We start from the raw sequence: 20,856 nt of genomic DNA on the forward strand, positions 1-20,856 counted from the left end.
GGTTTCTGCTTACCTGTGCAGTGATGCCCTCTGACCCGGAAGCTCTCCGCCGCCCTCCGGTTTGTGATTTCTGTGTGATTCCATGAGTAACAGCAGCTGTGTGTGATGGTCCCCAATGCTCAGGAGCGCCCCCTAACTGAATGTAACCCCCATGTGAAATGACCCAATAAAGACTTTATTTGTTGTAACTGGTATGACCACGTGGCTTCCTTAGGACCGGGGACATTACCGACACAGTGATGCGGCCCCCAAAGCAGAGCTGTTATCCTGCTACTTTTCACACTAGCTCAGTCCTGTAATATCATACAGCAGGTCCTTTCAGGGTCAGAGTCGGGGGGGGGGGGGGGCATGAGTGCCCCAACAGGGTAGAAAACTAGAAATGATGGCAGAGAACTGTCCCTCAGCAGGAGGGGGACGGGTGGGCGGTGACAATGAGGGTGGAGGTTGCAGTACCCATGTGAAGCGTGTGGGTGTGAGGTATTGCTGTAAGACCTGTCAAAAAACCACCCCACAATGATGAAAGGAGTAGAAAAGGTGTCATTACTTTTATTAAAGGTCATGAGTTAAATGGATGTAGAAAATACAAACTATGCAAAGCCTTACAGAAGTGAACACAAGGTCTGTCCATACGATGAAGGCTACGTTCACACACACTCCAGCCGGCCCAACTGCTGAATCCACCTACAGCACTTGCTCCTGTTGCTGACACGCTGACTGACACATTTTAATCAAAGTGTGAAAACACGCTCCATTGCAAAGAACAGCGAGACCCGCTCCACTTCACAGTCAACTCATGATGACTCACGAGATCTCAAAAAACGCTCCCTCAAATTACTGTAAACATTTGCAGTCATCTCTCCTAACTTCAGACTGAGTGAAGAGACAAGTGAGCTCTGTGCTGGTCACTGGCTGAATCAGGAGAGGTGCTCTGCCCTGTAATCACAGATGAAAGCAGTGCTGGTTTTCAGGGAAACTGTACAATCACCAGGCTATTACCTCGCACTTCTCTTCTGTGGGAGTCCAAGATACACATCCTGCAGTTTGCTGTTGCACTCTGCTGGTGGCTATCTCCATGCGTGACCAGGTGAAGTGGGTCCGGGCGGGGCTCTGCAGTGTTGCGTGTGTGAGCGTAGCCGCAGTCCCGGGTAATATGGAGCTGAGCAAAGGCAGAACTTGCTTTTATGAAGTTTTCACCTCATGCTAAGAAAGGAAAACGGCATGACTTCCAGCAGCGGCTGTAAAGTACATGGCGAATAAAAGCAAACGGATCCTGGCAGGGTGAAACAGGACAGACGACACTGGCATTAATCGAGGCTGCATCCTCACTGTCAGCAAAGGCGCCTTTCACAGTTTGACATGTAAACAATGCAGACGTTACCCCTACCGCTCCTTCAGTGGCTGATTAGCAACTGCGTTACACATAAAAAGTATTCTGTGACAACAGCCCTTGAGGAAACAAAACGAAAAAACAACAGGTAGACAAAAAAAATCCTTCAAGGCTGCTCCAGCTTCTTCTGAAATAAATGGTCCCTCACAACAGCTACCCACAGTTCTGGGTTCATTCTAATGGGTTCACCTTCTAATTCAGAGTGCAAAGAAAAGCCACTTAAATCCATGATCTACTCCAATGACTAGAGCTGACCAGGCTCTTTAGTACCATTGCTGATAGTCTACTACACTAGGGGCCATTCCAGACCTGAAACGGCTTGATGTTCATGTCACTGCCCTGATCCTTTCTGTGCACATTAGGGCAAGAACAACATTCATTTCAGTTGTAACTGCTCTGGGTACAGCAAACCACTAACTAATCCAGGCAGAGTTTTTAAAATCTCCTGCCTCTCAAACTGAATATAGTACTAATGGACCATGCGTGTTAAAACAGTATATGAACCCCCTGCCTGTTTTGAACCGACAATATATCCCACACAAACACATGCATGCACTGTAAGCAAAGCCTGTTGTCTCGTGCACACGTGAAGCAGAGATCATCTTAATGCAAGAGGAGGGCGTCTGATTATCTTCATTTTGTGGATTATCTTGGTTGTGCAGCTGGCCGGACAGAAGGTTGCGGGGCGCTCTCCCTCCGCACTCCAGTGCCCCGCTCTGGCAGCGGCCGCTCTCGGCGCAGGCTTAATGTTATGGCTTTTTCAGTCTCAAATCTCATTACACGAGGTCATGCACCGAATTACGGAGTCAGCAGTCTCTCCCGCACAGGCACACCATGTGTTTTTTCAGCCCGGAATGCCGCGCTGCGTAAGCATTCATTTGCGGCCTGGTTATTAAAAACCCATTTAGATGGGATGCGTCATATTTTACCGTTACAGGACGGTGTGAATTGCTGCGACTGCTTCGCCACTCTCAGTCTCAGACGCTGACTCCCGCGCTGAAAGAGGGACCACGCTTCTACTCCATCCTCTTTCATCTCCAGCTGCTTTTCATCATTTTTCAGAAGACAAATCAGTAACATAAGCAATGCTGACTCAAACACGTCTACCAACTGTTAGGATGATCTTAGGCATCTGAAAATTAAAAATGCCCCTGTCATAACCTGGAATATGACAATCACTGGCAATATTTGAGAGGAATCTGAAGTCTGGAACTGAGGTAAACTGAGCAGGCTGAAAAAATGACATTCTCTTCATCAGAAGGTTGCAGTAAATCTAGGTGGATTTGAGCATTCTGGAGATGCTCATACTCCCCCTTCAGTCTTCTGCACCCATGTGAACTAAATAAACATTGAAGGACCTGGAAAATGCAGTCATATATAATTGCATATGTGAGTGAAATGCTTCATTGAAAATATGGTCTCGCTTCTCCTGAGTCTTCGCTGTATGTCCTGAACATCTATTTGGAAAGTTTTACTTCATTGGACCACGGACTTCATGTGAGAGGTGTAAATGAGAGAACGGCTCACCTGAACTCTGCAGGGCCTTTCTAGCTCCTCTACACACCCTTCCTTTCTATGGGAGCTTAGCCTGATAATCATTTGCAAAACATACACTTAAGAGACACAATAGGCTGCGCAGGAGTTGGAGAGAGTTGCATGAAAATACTGAAAGCCCTGTGAGGGGGACGTGTGTGAGTGCACCTTCCCGTGCCTCTGGCTCGGTTAGGCTCGGTGCGGCCCGGCTCAGCTAGGCCTCAGACTCCACCTCCTCCTGTCCCGCTCCGTTCTCCGCCCCGCCCGTCTCGCTGTCCAGCAGCAGGAACTTGCCATCGTTGGTCAGAGGCATGGACTTCATCAGCTGTGCCAGAGCCTCTGGGTCCTAGAGAACATGGGGGAGTCACACTCACACACAAGCTGTCACAACATAGCCCCTTACAGCCCCTTACAGCACTGGCTAAAGCTACACTAAAGAGGCTGGAAAAGAATCAAAACCTTACGTGTCTCAGCTTTCCACTGGTGGCATAGAAGTGGCTAAATCTGACAGTAATTGTGGCTCTATTTTTCATTTGAGCCAAGATAAACTTAGACATTCATTTTATTTGCTAGACACTTCTGACTTTCAAAATTACTAACAGTCACTTTGATGAATGTTCAATTAGATGGAATTACCTTTTTTGCTTCTATGATCTCCTTTCCCAAACTTATAGTGTAACATATCTGTGAAAATGAGAAATTGCAGAGGAGTTTGTAATGATTTGCACACACGTTGCCATGAGAATGCATTTTTAAATGTGCATTTAAGTGTATTACTGGAGCGCACCTTCTCCCCCTCTGTGTTGCTCTCGAAGACGAAGGCGCTGAAGGTGGGCTCGCCCTCCTCTGCCCCCTCGCCCCAGTCGCGCCCCTCCACCACTAAGCCCATCAGCCTCCCGTTCTCCTGGTGGGCCGCAAACTGAGTCACGTCCTGCAGCTGGAACTGAGGGGATGGGAGAGATGTGTTTTCAGAGCTGATGAAAGGGGCTAACCGCTATTCAGTGTAAGAGAGGCAAGCATCACACACTCACACTTATTCTGGTGACCTGCGTCTGAGGGTCAATCAGCCTGCGGGAAAGGAGAGCAAACACCTGTTTAGTGTCTATCAGACAAACTACATGTATATAACACTGTCATTTTAGCTGGGCTGTGCTTGCATCTTTGTCTCATAATTGTCTAACTCAGAAGGAGATCAAACTACATAGCATATCAATCAAAACGTGTTTCTTACAGCATATGAACTGTGAACTGTCACAAAGAGCTGGACAAAAGTGCATTTGCCAGACGGAATGAAAGAACACAGAAAACCCCTGACAAAAAGGAAAAAGGCAGCCTGGAGCACCCCTGAAGTCAGTGTAAAAGGAAAGAGTTTAACAGCAGCAGTAAGGCTGGCGGCTGAGAGCACCTCTCAGAGCTCGGCCAGGTCCCCTCACCTCAGGCAGCTGCTGGTGACCATGAGGTGGGCCTCGGTGGTGCGGAAGATGTTGTGGATGGCGCGGGCGGCCAGCACCTGCCGCATGGCCTCGTAGATCACCTCCTGCGTGTGTCCCGAGCGCACCGCCATGGAGCCCAGGAAGCGCACGGCAAACACCTGCTGCAGGAGCGGGTCTGAGGGGGGAGACACAGCAGCACTGAGCCACACGGAGCCAGAGAGCTGCTGCTGCTGCTGCTGCTGCTGCTGCTGAACACAGCCCTGCTCACACTCCACTCACCATCAGTGTCAGGAGAGCTGTCCTCATCTGTCTCCCCAAAGGGGTTGGTGCGCCTGCAGGGACAGGAGGCTGAGGTCATCCACCTCTCGGGCTTTCAATTGGGGCACACATACCACTCTGGCATACACACACACACACACACAGTCACACGGACACGCACGTACACACACACACACACACACACACACACACACACGCACGCACACAGTCTCACGGACACGCACGTACACACACACACACACACACACACGCACACACACAGGCAGGTGTTTTTTACCTTCCTCCTGCCCTGTTCTGGTCCAGAAACTCTGAGGCGGGGAGCATGATGTCAAACTGGATGGGGGTGCCGGGGGCGATCAGGTCCTCTGGCTCTGGGTTCCTGGAGGCCTTTGGGGTCTCTGTGGAGGGCTGTGTGGCACCAGGCTTCGCCCTTTAGGCCCACAGACAGAGAAAGACGACATCCTTCAGCAGAGCATCCCTGTAACATGGCAGCCACAGTGCCACAGATCACTGCAGATGTACAGAAGAAATGACCTTCAGGAGCCCTGACCTGTCGGGGTGGGGGGAGCCCTCCAGTCTCTTCTCAAAGCTGGTGATGGGTGTGACGGCCTGGATAGCGGTCTGATTCAGCCTGATGGCCACCGCCTGGGCAGAGCAGGGAGCGGGACAGAGAACATCATTACTCATACTGCCTACAGCCACAATCTACCAGCAGGGGACACAACCCTACCTCCCCAACACTGCTGCCACACCCCAACTCAGCACTGACATGCAGGCCTACCATACCTCAATAAGAGCACTACAGAGGAATTACAGCAAAACCATGTTTACTTATTTAGTGTTTGTTTGGCATTTGCATGGACTTTCGTCTGCAGTTACTTAGTTTGAAGTCCAGGGATTTAAGAGACTGTAAACCCATTAAGACAGCCTCAATCTACTGTGGACCGGTCTGCAAACTTGTAAGATCTTTTTCCTTTGCTGTTTTGAAAGTCACAAATTACTCAAACAATGCTGCTGAAATGGTTTCTTGTTTTGTTTTAAATTTATAAAAAGGCCTTGTATTGATTTTGAAGGTGATTTTTATACAGTTCTGAGAACAAACCTCTTTGCCTGTATATATTTTTAAACATATTGTATATTTACCCACAAAATGCATGCACCTTCCCCATATTTCTGAGTGCTGTTTTTTGTCTTACAAAAAGAAATGGTTCCATTGCAGACAACTGCGCACTGCAATTTTTCATTGATCATATTGTGACTGATAAATCCTGCCACAAGATGGCACCCTCTTCCAGCACACTGCTGTTAATAAGTACTCATTGGTATTCAGAACAGTATATCCATACAGTGTATGAGATCAGCAATGCTCTGGCACATCTCAGTGAATATGGAACACATTTCAACAGCTACCAGGTCTGAGCAGGTCAGACCGAGTGCATTTCCTCTTCCTGTTTTGGCATAAACAGCTGACAGTGTAAATCTAAAGATGGACAGTGAGGGAGAGAGGAAGCAGATAGGAATGTAATGGATGAAATCCACCAGTGTGATTATGTTTGTGCTACAGAGCCCCATTTTCAACAGAGAGAGAGAGAGATTAATCAGCTTGCTCTCCTGGTGATTAATCAGACCTCATGAGTCACAATATTACTATTTCACAGGGCCATAGCGGCCCGGTCCTAATGTGCTGCTGGAAAAACCGCATCTATCAGGCCTATTGGACTAACACCTCCGTACTGCTGCCTTTGACAGACATATCAGTTTTTTGCATAATAAAAACATGTTCTGGCTATAGTACATGAAACCTCCATTAGGTACGCAATTTCACATTAAAAAGAATGGTGTGTCATACAAGAGACAGAACACAAAACCACCCTTCTGCTTCTGTTAAAAAAGTACTGTTCAGCAGCAATGTGCTGGATTTGAACTGAACACTATGGAGTAGTGGTACTCAGCATGACTGAATAACCTCTAATCTTAATGCTGGGAATCATATCACTCCTTATGGTCATGTCTGAGGATGAAGAGCAGTTGTCAGTGGAAAGGTACCTCAGGGTTGTCAGTCAGGTAGATCTGTCGGGAGATGTTGTTCAGAGTGCAGATCCACTGCAGAGCAAGCACAATGTGAAAGCAGTGAGATGGCATACAAACACAAGACATATAAAACAGCATCTATAACCTGCAAACTAACGGATATTATAAAACATGTAAATGCAATTCTGTCAACAACTTACAGGGCTTCGCAGTAATATCGAAATTTTATGCCACATCACTTAAAATCTACTGCTGTCCAATTATAGAGTTCCAGCTATAACCATGGACACTTCTGCACACTGTTTGTGAAATAACTGTGGAGCCTCTATTTTTGAAATGATAAATGCATACCTCCTCATACTCTTTTTTGCTTTCCGCTTGAAGAATTATAGACCTAAAACCAAATGAAAATGTATTACCAAAAAATATTTTTAAGTGAAGCACTTTCAGAAAAAAATCTTAACAAATGCTCTTTATCACTTTAGAAACCATTTCTTTTCAATACTGACATTATTCAGGTGCTGTTATTCAAGTACATTATGTGTTTATGTCAGCTAAGGACAACAGACATTATTCATCCATAAAACCTACCAGTCATTGGTACTGTAATCTTGCTCTTTGTGAAACCACTGTATAACAGCTACTTTTGCTCCGCTACAATAATGGCTGCTTATCACAGAGAGCAGAAGCTGTTCGGGTGCTTTCCACATTGCTGATGACTGATGTTGTTTATCACAAACAAGTTTTAACCAATCAGACGCCTGTGTTTTCATTTGCAAAAAGACAGCAGAACCTTTCAAACAAGGTAATGCAAAGTAGAAACTGATACAAAGCGTGTTGCCAATTAATCCTCCAAATGCATTGACTGACGTTAACACTCTCATAACGGAGCTGGTGGGATACTCACATAACACACTGCCAGCCACGGGCCAAAGACTCGCCACATCAATCAAACATTTACACTTATGAAGGGATGAACCTCAACAGGTGGAAAGGGGCTGATCTGGGCAACTGCTGACACACTGTGACGCTTCTGCCTTTAACCTTGTGAATGCGTTCAAAACGTGAGTGTTTTCTGTCATGTCTGTTTGCAGTGTTTCTGGGATGAGGTCACTTGTCTGGGCAGAAACAGGGTGTGGAGGCGTTGTGGTTCACCGTACGTTTTACCAGAAGGGGAGGTGATCTGAAAGCAGTATCGCCGGTCCTCACACTCCACCGCCATGACGGAGCTGTTGTCCAGGTCCAGGACCATGCCCCCAGCCACAGCCCCGCGCGGCTGGCACATCAGGTTCCCTCCCTGGGTGAAGAAATAAAGCCGGTCCCAGGCTGTGGTCACCAGGCCTGTTTTACTGTGGGACAAAACAGAGGGAGATAATTGAGTCTGAGTGAGACTGCTCCAAGTACGGCTCAATTCAAAGTATTTCAACAACTTATTTCTCTTTCTTTCATTCAGAGAGAAACCTCCTCCAGATTCAAGGTCTCTCCACAGGCATGAGTCATAGCAAAGGAGTTCAAGTCAATTCTAGTGGAAAAAGGCATTGTTCGTCATAACTGCGTGCGAATAGCACTTGAAGCGGCAGCACAGTGTATCATTAGATTAAATAGTACACCAGAGAACGCTTTCCTTTCTGCTGTAAGGACTCTCATGACCCCGTGATATTCAAGCGCAGAAAGTACATGTAAATAGCTTGACTACTCAATCACTTCACCGCTCGCTGCGTCTGTGGAGCCTTCTTCGGTCAAACAGATTGTTCTGCTCAGATTTCTTTTCAACAAAAGTAACAAAAGAACAATGTTAACCACTTGCATCAAGATCCAGTGCCCTTATCTACTTTGCATCATGTTCCTTGCTAACTGCTAATCGGTTTTAATGCTTAATTAACCCTGTTTCACATTATAATCTGATCAATATGTCCTGTGTTGCCTGTTTAACAATGCTCCACCTACTGTTCTCCATATCACCTGTCATCACCTGTTTCTGAAGGGCAGGAGGGGTAGGTATTACCCACTGACATTTAACAAGTCACTTTAGAAAGTTAAGGCGATTAACTCACAGTGGTACTCACATTTTCACAAAACAGTTCAGTTCCAATGACATTCTAAAGGCACCGCTGTAAGGTAAATGACTATGTATTTTTACTCTACTTCAAAATAAAATAATGATGACAAGTAGTGTTTGTGTTTCACGCAAACAGACAAGCAACACATCCTTCTTCTGGGAGATGTATGGTTACACCACCTGAATCCCAACAAGATTAAAATCACCTTATATCTACAAAACAAACTGTGGGTGAACAGGTGGCTCCACTCCTCCAGAAAGAGGTGATTTGAGGTAGTATGTAAAACAGGCTTGAGGGGTAGACCTCCAGTCGTCCATAAGTGATGTAGCGAGTGAAGTGGCTCCCTGTGATTCATCATCTGCTACAGAAGCAATGCCAGCCATCATCTCGAGAACACACGGAGGCACAAACGCATTTTCTGTATTTATAACTGATTTCATATAGCGTTCCTTCACATTACATGTTATTTTAAAATCCTACAATCAATAACACAGAAGCCTGAGTGCGTACACGCACAATTATGTGACTGTTCTCCAGCCTCCACCTACTTAAGGCCAGACATGGCCGGCTAATTGGTTATGCCATGTTCTTATATGCTTTCAAGGCATACAGACGAAAATAGAGGCATTCTGTTGTGGCTGTCTTTGTGTTCTGCTGAACATCCAAATGCCAACATAACAAACTCAAGTGCTTGCGTACTTCCTGATGTTGAGGTAGCCAGCCTTCTGTATGAGGGTGCGGTTGACAGGTTCGCGGTCGCGGTCGGGCATGTAAACTGTGTCGTCCACAGACAGCAGCTCCTTCTGGGACAGACGCATGGTCTCGGCCTCAGAGTCCAGCTGGGCCTGGATGCTGGGGGGGGGGAGACACAGACCACACACCGCTGACAGCTGCTGCTTTTCAGCCTCTAACAGTGATTAGCATGCATGTCGAGCTTTTGATAAACTTCCAGCGTAGGTGTGAAACGTTGTGACAGATTTACATAAAACTCCTCTATTAATCACAGGAGATAAACTCTGTGCTGTGGGTTCATCTCCTGGGAGTTGCGAATCCTCCCACAGACGATGAGGCCGGATCCTGGCTGATCCTGAGGCAGGGGCGGGTTGAGATACTGGCGGAAAGGTGACCCTACCTTTGCGTCATGCTGGAGACTGAGGTGAGAAAGCTGTCCATTTTCTTTGAAACCAAATCCATGCCTTTCTTGAAGAAGTTCATCTGGGTGGGAGAGAGGGTTTGTCAGACAGGCTTCCCGGGGTCAAGCAAGGATCCATTTACATGATTCTGTCCCATCACATCGTGTAGGTGTCAGCATGCAGGATGACATGCAGTTTTTGTGTGCTTGGCCCAGTGTGAAAGTAGCCACACTGCTCGGGATTGACAATCTGTATGCAAGTCGCACACAACCTGCCATCCACACAGGTAGTAACAGTCTCTGCAAATGTACGTCTGAGAGTTAAAGAGGTGGAACTCACGACAGATGAAGCGACTGTGCTAACAGCCTCCGGGCTGGACCTCCTTATGCTACCTTACTGACGGCACAGGTGTGATTTAATAGAGAGGGGTGGACACGATGTGAGTGCATCTGCACCTGTGCCTGTGTGTATCCCAGCAGAGGCTCCAGCATGGCCACTCTCTTGCGGTACTGCAGGGCGTTGAGGGCACAGTAATACTGCATGGAGGCCTGGTGCTGCTTCCTCCTGGTGTAAGCCACCTCCGTCACAATTTCCGCCTTCAGCTGCAGAGCACGAGACACCACACCAGCGCAGTTACACAATCACCTGTGACCCAACACCACACCATTGCAGTGGTAAACCCTTACCTACTGGCTACACAATACCACATCACAAACCTATTATATGGTTATAGATGCTTCTTTGGAAGCTCAACAGCTCACCTTCTCATTCTCTCTCTTCTTAGGCAATCGGCTGTACTTCACCATGGAAGCCTCATGCTCTGCAAAGGCACATTCAAAAACAATGTGCATGCTAGACTCTTCCAATGAAATTCATATCTTCATTCGCCTTTGCTCAAACCTCACTCCACACAGAAGGCTAAATTTCAACTACAATTTAACATAAACAGTAGTATTATTCATTAACTTCAAATGTAAATTATCTTAATTCCTCACATCTCTAACAGGAAAATAATTTTAACACACTCCCAACTCATTTAAGCTTGTGAATGTCAGTCAAGCCTTTAAGATTCGTTTACCTACCATCGCTGGAGATGCCGAATATTTCTTTCAAGGTGCTTATTTCTGAAATATAAATGCACATCATGTGACACGGCAGCAAACGGCAGGTAATGAGAAATACGCGCTGTAATGTTTTTGTATTTAGTTCTAATCCAGCCACGAAGCATATGAGGTGGGCGGAGCTGGCTGACTGTGAGGGCAGCACAGCTGGTGTTGTGCACGCTGCTACCTGTGAGGTCCTTCTCTCTGAACTGCACCATGGGAAACACCATCCTGTCGGCCATCTGTGTGGCCAGCTCGGCGTGCAGGGAGTTCAGCTGAGGGCGAGAGAAGAGAGCGGCCGGAGGAGCACGTTTACTGAGTGTGTGCGTACACACACTGTCAGAACACACACCAAGCGCAACCCATGCTGCATTGCAGGACTGACTCTACACTCTGTTTAAGCTCTCCCAAGCAGAGCCTAAATATAACTTCCATTGCACCTGAGAGACACAGTGCTAATAAGAATGACCAGTACTGCCCCATATTAATCTCGGGCCAAACAGGAGACCTTTGTGAAACTTTTGGAAATCTTTTGGCCAAATTCTCCCTGGACCCACACACTCAAAGCTCTACAGGCTGCCCTCTGACAGCTGGCCTGTAATGCATGCTAATGGGAACTGTTAATTAATGTCAGAATTAAATAGGCAGTTTTAAACAAACTGGCCCACATATGAATCACCACATTCCCTGAGTGAAAGCTTAAAACCCTGTGCTTAGGCTGAAGATAATTTGGATCCTAATCAGTTTTATATACTAAACCCCATGGTGTCCTTGAATGGACTAAGTTAATTCCTTCTCCATTTGAGTCAGTTTTTTTACATAACCAGAGAACCATTTAGTGGCAGAAAATATAATAATGCCTTTGAAGCAGGCTTTCTATAAACAAACATTGATTTATTCACACTACTCTATACAATGTGTACAGGTTAAAAGGGGTGTAAAAACACCCCCTTGAGGAAATCTCCACATTGAAAATGGTTCACATTACGAATGAATGATGGTAGGCAGTGTCACAGGCCAGCCAACTTGCACGCCCGAATCAGCCACAAACGCATGTGATCAAAAAATGCAGTTCAGCGATCTTTATCACAGTACTAATAAAAAACAACAAACCAAAGATGCGGATGCATTTAAACAGATGGACAGACAGCTGCCCCTCACAAGAGGCGTCCAGCCACACCCTGTTGGGCAAATCCATCTCTCCCACAGAGACAAGGACCTTTATACATCAGACAGCCAATGACAGACAAACACATACCCACTCATCTGACTCACTATGGCACAGGTTAACAGAACAGGATGATGCAGCCTATTACCACTGTAAAGGCGTGGTTTAGAGCTGGCTATTACAGATGGCAGGATTAATGCGTTCTACCATTAACAATTCAATACAGTTAACAAACAATCCCAATCACAAACACAAGCATACAATACAAAATTATCATTAACTGTCCATCGCCACATAGATTAACAGTGTACCACCAATGACAGTGTATCCCACCAACACATTCATTCCAACCATCCAACACATTAATACTAACAGAAAGTAATGCACACAGTAACCCACTGTACATGTTGGCTGACTATATCCTCCCACTAGCAGTTACTGCCGCAGCACTCTGTCTCCATCTCACAGCATGCGCACTGGAGCCTCTGGCCAGCGGGTCTGCCCCATCATAGGCCGTCTAAAAGCCTGATACTTATCTCCACAATGCACTGTGCGCCTTTACCTCTTATTATGGGTAGTTAGATTTGCTGTATGACTCACTCCCACTCCTGCCCTCTCTGCCCTTCTGGAGAGTGAAAGCAGATTCAGCTCTGTCCAGCCTGTGTTTCCTTCAAACAGATGCTTCCTTAACAATAAACATTCCATCTCACACACAAAAATCAGAGCACTGCAACTCCAACAGGAACTCAGACCCTTTCTCACCCCTGAAAAAGGTCCTAGGGCAGTTTTGTGAAAAAAGGTAAAGGTGTTTTCTACTGGACACACTAAGCACTTAAAAACCTGCTATGTAATGCCCACGGACCTCAGTATTACGTTGTACAACATTATGCTGTAGCTTCGACTTTGGTTTTACCTTTAACTACAACAATGCAAATGACCTTGGGAGAGTGTCCGAGCTAGCCCATCTGTTAAATCCCCCCTGCCATTCCCAGATGGATTTTACACCTGCTTCAAAGCTGGGCCTCCCATCCCCCATAGAGAGAATTATGCTGTTTGTGCATTTCCTTGTACCCTGTGGTTCTTCCCTGCATTATGACTAAGTCACACATCAAGTTAGGGTATGTTAGAGTGGTAGCTTGTTCAGAAGGCTACCATTCAAAACAGCTATTTACCATCGTGACATTTACGGCAGGCCTTTAATAATCACATGATTTCCACATCTGCCTGAATGTTACTGCAACCATTGGAGGCTGACTGGGGTGCAGAGGAAGGCCCATCTACGGCTGCAGTGGGCCTTCCGTCCACTGGATGGCACTATCACTACAGGAGCTGCTGTAAGAATACCCACAAATCATTGATCAGTAGATAATCCAAACTGTGAAACTGAGTAAGGCAAGTATGAATCCTTACACTCACCAGACGTGGTCAGATTGCCGGGTCTGACAAAGCGCACTGCCTCCGGCCGGTGCTGTGTGTTGTATGCTGTGACTCGGCTAACAGCAGACCCCACAAAGCAGCTCTCTGTCTGTTTACCCACGCTGTGGCGCTGCAGGTTTCACACTCACCTCCTCCACCGCTTTTGCAAAGTGCTGCAGCGTACTGATGACCTCCTCATCGCCCTTCCCAAGGGTGAAGTTCTGTAGATGACATCAAAGGCAAATTTCGATTCAAAACAACCATTATCAATCCGTGTGCAATGTCTAATGGGAAGAGGAACACTACAGGTCCACGCCTGGACGGCACTCGCCGCAGGCTGGTGTTTACCAGTACATTTTCACACATATTTTTGCGCAGATCAGCAATGAATGAAACTAATTCTGTAGTCAAAACAACCCACAGCAAAATAAGAGCTTAATCTTTCAGAAAACAGGAATGTGCGCCTGCAAATCCAGCTGTAATATGCTGAGTGTTATGATCTTAAACAATCCTAACCAATGAACTCATGCCGCTCCACTCTGATATATGAACTTCAGATCCAATACATCTTACTTACCACAGAATGTTGCAACACGGAGAACAAGCTTTTATTCAGATTTACATTCTTAATAGGATTTGGACCTGCAGTATAATTCTGAAGTTCAGATGTAAATCAGACTGGTAACCCAAGGAGACACAGGATCTGGCATCAACAGGTCAACTTCTCAGACCAGTTTGCCTTCACTGTTGTCACTGGCAGTTTTATACTCTGTTTATACACGTGTGACGTGTATATATCTTCACATAAAGCAATGCCAAAATCTGAGACTTGGGCTGTGTCTTCCATCAGAAGAGTAAGTCCCACCCAGGACTCGGACAGCTCTCGCTCGCTTACCTGCTTCTCATACTCCAAAAGCTGCTTGGACAGCTGTTCTGTGGCCAGCGCCATCTCATTCTGCAAAGCACAGAAAGGCATCATGGACCAGTGAAAAGTAGCCAATGAAACATGATCATCTTCTCAACTACCTTCTTTGGTTTGTAACCAAAATCTACTGTAAAGTAGATTGTAAAGTAGTAGAGTAAACTCAAACTGTGCAGATCATATACTCAGAACACTCGGTTCACCACAACAGGATTCAGAAAAACTATGAATGTGTGAAACTTCACTATACCATTCAGAGTATAAGCTGGTTTACAGTGCTGCACGTGCCCTCCTACCTGAGCTCCATACACTCTCTGCATAGACTGAAGCAGCTGATTGGTGTAGTCTGTGAGTGTCCCAGCATCCTCTTCAAACACACTGAGCAAGGAACGGGTCTGTGGGTCAAACACACACACACACACACACACACACACACACACACACACACACACAGAGTCAGGGCCTGTCGTTCTGAGACACACCTTAGAGGCACAGTGACTGGCCTTTGCGTCATTTTTATTTGCTTTGCGAGTACACCTTAGATCCCAGGTGGCATGGGTGTGGTTTAGATGCTGAAAAGCAAACAATGCAATGTGTGCACTGACTGTGGATGACTGGAACACACATTATTTCTAACATTAGCTGCTATAATTCTCACATTACACAGATGTATTTAATGGGAAACACAGACACTTTTTGGAGCCATGTCTGCTGTACTGTACATGACAGCTGCTGGCATTAAACTGTAGAGAGGACCCCTACTGAGCAGTAAGGGTAACACTGGCCATTACCGCTGCGGGTGAAACGATGACACTGGATATTATGCTCAGAAAGGCCTTTCACTTCATTAAGGGGTAACTGTGGAGCACAGCTCCAGGCCAGCAAAGCCGTGCCTTAAACTGTCAGTCCCTGGCTCTGGCAGTCAGAAAGACAAACCTGCTGCATGAATGACAGTTTCTAAGCATAGTTACTGAAGCGAGGTGGTTCAAAATCAGACCTTAAATAACCCCTTGTCTGATTATCACTTCCCTGGACTGACTGTCACCTCAAGCATGGAAGCATAAAAACACCATCCCAGAAACCACTGCAAACATCCCTTGTACATAGCTTGCTAATATTGACAGGAACCCACTTCAATTAACCTTAGATTATTACTAAAATAATTACACTTTAACTTTCAAGGCAACTTACTGATGCCATTTCCCTCAAGACCCAAGACATTGCAAACTTCATTGGCCTGTACCTAAGAGTCTAAGAAGTATTTATGGTTGCATGTATCCCTCACTGAGTGTTCCTTTCATAAGTAAATTCATGTATTCTTTACACATACAGATAAATGCTAGCTAACTGTGAAGTTTTACTGTAAAATGTGTGTAACCTCTAACTGGCCACAAGAGAATATTACACACTGTTTACTCTAATATTATTTATATATAACAGAATTTGTCATTTTCTGCCTTATTTAACATCAAATGTAGTGTATTTTTTAAAGAAATACATGTACACATGATTAGTTAGTGTTTGAAACTTTAATTAGCTAATACTGCAGATGTGCAAAACAATCACACTTGTTTAATGTGTTTATTCTAATAAGTGGTGTGAGCAAAATAACACATCTGAAGCTGTGCTGTTGTATAAAATAAAGGGCTTCAGTGCATATAACCTCAGAGAAAAGGGACGGCTGGGGACGGCTCCAATGCCATAATTATGGCATTGCCGAGCTTTATCTACCTGGCCAGCTGACACTTGATAACTGTCTATTTTGAAGTTTACATTTCCTTACACTATTTAACACTACAATGACAGATGGTATAACTGAGAAAGCATGTGTGCACGGTATAATTTTAATTGTGCCTGCCTGCAGTTACAGGGATTATTTGCAAAATTATTCATTTGTTTTTGCACTCTTAAGCTCAGCTGTACGCATTAAAAAAAAAAAAAAAAAAAAAAAAAAAACAATACCTCTGGTATGGAATGCATTACAGCAGAAAAACTAACACACTTATATTGTATGTGTAAAGTTAATATTCCTAACAACAACTAATCTCTTTTGCAATACTCATTCCTTGTAATATCCTAGCCAGACAGGGTGTTTTTCATAAGGACTTTCTCCCTGTTGAGTCACAAAAATGGATTCAGTCCTGGAGACTTTATACACAAGTATAGTCACACCCACCCATCCAGAAAAAACGCAGCATGTCCGTATCATCCATTATCTTAAAAGACCACGTTTTTGCCCATTAAATTTAAATGCTTACAAGAAATGAACTGAAAAGAGGCAAATATCCACTGTTACTTTGTAAAAATCCCATCTGACCTATTTCAACACACATGGCAGCAAAAATCGATTCTCTTTACGTAGCAATTTCGCTCCTGTAAAAATACAGAATGTAATTAGTCAACAAGCATATATTTGGTTCGGGGTAAATCATTTGACTTCGAAGTCTACATGCTCAAAATCACGATATGTTATGTTTGTCTGTAAATCAGTACTGGGAAACCATTAAAACAGTAAATGAATCCGGTTAAAAACAATACTACTTCAGCTCCTGTTGCCCGCTGTCATGGCGCTGTACAAAACCCTCTGTGCATTAGCAAGCCCGCTAGCTCTTTTTTGTGGATTCCATCAAACCAAATCCATCCTCCGTGCGTCTCTGAGCGGGCCTAGCGCAGTGTTTAATACAAACCCCCCAAACCCCTGTGAGAGATCACTAAGGTTCTGATGTGAGAGTGTTTAAAGGCTGTGTTTCAAACACGTAAAGCACAAATGGAGCATCGCTCTCGCAGGAAAAGGCATGTAATTATTGTCTTTATTTAAAAGGTTTCCCCCATCAACTGCACTGTGGACGTCACAGACGTGGAGGAAAACTGCCGCTTGACAGGGCTTATGCAAATAAAGCAGATGGAGCATTCACGATCATGACATTTCAGATCTTACATACGTCTGCCTCGCTTAATAGTGTTCGAACAACCCCGAAAATGTACAGCATTTACAAACTTCCGGTACTAAATAGCGAACGCAGCGTTTTGGGTATAGTAGCTTAATAGATACGAGCCTAAGTTTTCCATCATGTCCATTTTGCTTGAACGCAACATGTCTACCGAACAGAATAATATGAGGAATGCGAAAACGAGACGCTTTTGACCAATTTACCTGCGGACTGTCCTGCAGGGCATCTTCCAGAAGTAGTTTGTGGACGGCCGGCATCTTGTTCACAGAGGAAAGAACAGTATTGAATTATTTAGCGTATGGACTCGCTTTCCCAGAGAGCTGTGTTGCAGCGGTCGACACACGGTTTGTTTGCAGACGGTCACAGCAGCCACGGTGCAAACGCGAGCACCGGAGTGAGCAAATACACTGCGAACCTATCTCCAATAAAGACCGTTTGCGTTGGATCAAAAAGCATTGCTGTATCGATACAAAGGCAGGACTAACGTCACAGACAATTCATTTTACCACATCTTTTTAATAACAGTTTATGGTTTTGAGAAGTGGGTCTTAAATAATTTGATTATAAACCTCGCAAGATGCTTACGCATTATATAGTTCAATATCGTGTAGATGGTAATTACAGTAAGCAACTGCCAGTCAACTAGTGAAGCAACTAGTCAACTGGTGATACTGGGTGGATGTCGGTGTGTTCTATTAGGTAAAGGTGAAATGCTGAAACGGCACCATTTCTTTTCCTTTGGAAGGATGCGCTTATAATGATTTTGTATAAAGCCCCTGTATATTCGACAACAGCGCCTTCTGCTGGCCAAGCGGAAGACTACAGCTCTCGTACGTCACATGCCTACATATCATTAATAACGTGACGAGCTTTATTTTCGTCTTTTGTTAGTTGGGTTCATATGAACATGATTTAAAACGGAAGAAGCATGCTGCAGTTCGTCCTGTCCTGACTGTTGTATTCAATTTCCATTGTCTTGTCATAGAATTCATATCGACATGGCTGAGTACTGTGCGTCACTGTCCACTAGAGGGAACAACACATCTCAAATTGGAAGGCACTGCATTTGCACTTGGTTTGTTGAATAAGGTGTGAATCTTGTCATAGAATGATAAATCATAAAGGCCATGGATAGATGAAATAGAAAGTTGAGCAAACACAATTCCTTCAAGGATCAAGGATCCTTCAAGGAGCTTTTCAATATTTCCAAAGCTTGGAACAGACTATCTACTATGAATACAATACAACATGTTATTTGGTACTAAAACTGACAACCTACTGTAACCTAGCTTACAAACATTTCAAACTGTACTGCAAACATGGTCCATCAGAGCTGAGTACATTCATCTCATAGGTATACAGTGCAACACGTCACTATTAAAATATTAATCACAATGGTCATATTATCCAAAGTAGAATATCAGTTATTACATAAATATTATATGAAAACTTGACATAATATCATATCACTTAAAATGACTGCATACCATTTTATGTATTTACCTAAATAACATCTCAACATTATCATATTATGATAAAATCCGGCAACATTGACTTGTATTGAAGATCACTCAGTAAGTTATGAGACACAATGAAAAATAAAGACAAGCCACTATAAAAAGTGCTGTGAACGGCAGATTGCTACCAATGTGCTAGAAAAACAGAATATGGAGGAAGTGTGGGTGACGATGACTCACTGCAGTTAATCATACACTGTGAATGGAGAGATCGCAATCAGCCAGGAATGCCTGAGAAAAAAGAGCAAGGTTGCAGTGGCTCTGAGTCCACTCGCCTCTGTCCTACCACTTGGACAGTTATTTTCTCGGTTTAAACGCCAGGCTGCATTCCTATAACCAGCAGATCTATCCATGTGTTTAGACCCTCAGCAGAAAAGCGTGTGCTGGCATTTCATGACAGACAGCTGAGCCCCCTCCTCTCCCTCTCACCCCCTCACTGTAAGACCTGTCCCTCTCCTGCTGTTACAGTTTTTAATTAGATGCCTGTGTCTCGTGAGAGACTCCGCAGCAGCCTGCTGCTGCCTCTTTGGACCTCAGTCCAACCTCATTAGTCCTGAGAACCGAAGCCTCAGAACCCACTCGAGACCGGCCCTGCTCCGCGCTGTCCCCGCTCCTCTCTGCCTTCACAACCCGCTCGGCCTCTGTGAGACCGGCCCTGCTCCGCGCTGTCCCCGCTCCTCTCTGCCTTCACAACCCGCTCGGCCTCTGTGAGACCGGCCCTGCTCCGCGCTGTCCCCGCTCCTCTCTGCCTTCACAACCCGCTCGGCCTCTGTGAGACCGGCCCTGCTCCGCTCTGTCCCCGCTCCTCTCTGCCTTCACAACCCGCTCGGCCTCTGTGAGACCGGCCCTGCTCCGCTCTGTCCCCGCTCCTCTCTGCCTTCACAACCCGCTCGGCCTCTGTGAGACCGGCCCTGCTCCGCTCTGTCCCCGCTCCTCTCTGCCTTCACAACCCGCTCGGCCTCTGTGAGACCGGCCCTGCTCCGCTCTGTCCCCGCTCCTCTCTGCCTTCACAACCCGCTCGGCCTCTGTGAGACCGGCCCTGCTCCGCGCTGTCCCCGCTCCTCTCTGCCTTCACAACCCGCTCGGCCTCTGTGAGACCGGCCCTGCTCCGCGCTGTCCCCGCTCCTCTCTGTCCCCGCTCCTCTCTGCCTTCACAACGCGTTCACATCAAAGCGTGAGCGAGTAGGAGAGCTGCGCTCCCCTAACGCTGAGCAGATGTCGCTGTAATGAGCTCACTGGGCCGTGTGCATTTGGAAATTTTCGGGGACTGAGATGCTGTGTGTTTGGTGTGTACGTGCTGGTTACCCTGTGCTGCCGAGCACGTGGGAAACCAGCAGATCTGTGATCCGCTTCTGCTCACCCCATTCTGCTCAAACAGGTGGGCCATTAGCCTGACCGGCTGAGCAAAACATCGACATCTCTGCTCACTGCGCTGACAAACTACACACCTGGATGAGAAAACATGCTTTGATCTTTACTGAAATGATCTTTTCAGAAAGTGTGGATGAAAAGGATATGCTGTGGTATGGATTTCAGAACAAACTCAATGTTTGATTATGAATTTTTTTTTGAAGTGTAATTTTTGTTCAACATTTCTCATTCTGAAGGGACAACTGGAGTCAAAATTTCAGCGCAGGCGGGTGTCTGTCTCTCTTCATGGGACATTTATCTCCACCTGTCTCCTAAAAGTACATGTTACCAGGTTAAAAATATAGAGTGTGACATACACACTAGTTTGGAGATGAAGTGAAGTCCGATAAATTCACTTAATTTCTGTTGCAAAACTGGAGGCTTTCAATTGGCTAAGCCTCCCCCTCCCCTACCCACTCCCCCGTTGCCTGGGCAACCCTGTCAGGGTGGAGGAAAGAACGAAGCATGTGAGGGCACAGCATCTCCCTCTCTCTCTCTCCCCCTCTCTTCCTG

At 45.7% G+C, this 20,856-nt stretch overlaps 1 protein-coding gene across 1 annotated transcript; it reads right to left on the reverse strand.

The window, feature by feature from the left end:
- Positions 1-542: 542 nt before the first annotated feature.
- Positions 543-17,836, reverse strand: appl2 (adaptor protein, phosphotyrosine interaction, PH domain and leucine zipper containing 2). Its single transcript, XM_036520332.1, has 21 exons — positions 17,620-17,836; positions 14,762-14,860; positions 14,439-14,498; positions 13,693-13,764; positions 11,147-11,234; positions 10,939-10,980; positions 10,618-10,676; positions 10,312-10,458; positions 9,856-9,938; positions 9,423-9,575; positions 7,824-8,012; positions 7,015-7,057; positions 6,679-6,735; positions 5,183-5,277; positions 4,910-5,062; positions 4,633-4,685; positions 4,354-4,528; positions 3,952-3,988; positions 3,708-3,863; positions 3,557-3,604; positions 543-3,266 (listed from the first exon to the last, which is right to left on the reverse strand). The coding sequence occupies exons 1-21, from the start codon at positions 17,671-17,673 to the stop codon at positions 3,135-3,137; spliced, it is 1,995 nt and encodes a 664-aa protein (XP_036376225.1). The 5' UTR covers positions 17,674-17,836; the 3' UTR covers positions 543-3,134.
- Between the last annotated feature and the right edge of the window lie 3,020 nt (positions 17,837-20,856).

This window comes from Megalops cyprinoides, chromosome 25 (genome assembly GCF_013368585.1).
Source record: "Megalops cyprinoides isolate fMegCyp1 chromosome 25, fMegCyp1.pri, whole genome shotgun sequence".
NCBI lineage: Eukaryota > Metazoa > Chordata > Actinopteri > Elopiformes > Megalopidae > Megalops > Megalops cyprinoides.

Bases quoted from the DNA above. Each gene is read 5' to 3' on its own strand.
- appl2 (XM_036520332.1), bottom strand. From the start codon at position 17,673: ATGCCGGCCGTCCACAAACTACTTCTGGAAGATGCCCTGCAGGACAGT. The intron at 10,459-10,617 runs GTGAGCTGTTGA...CGTGCTCTGCAG, and splicing joins AGAAGAGAGAGAATGAGAAG to CTGAAGGCGGAAATTGTGAC. The intron at 3,267-3,556 runs GTAATTCCATCT...CATGTTCTCTAG, and splicing joins AGATCATAGAAGCAAAAAAG to GACCCAGAGGCTCTGGCACA.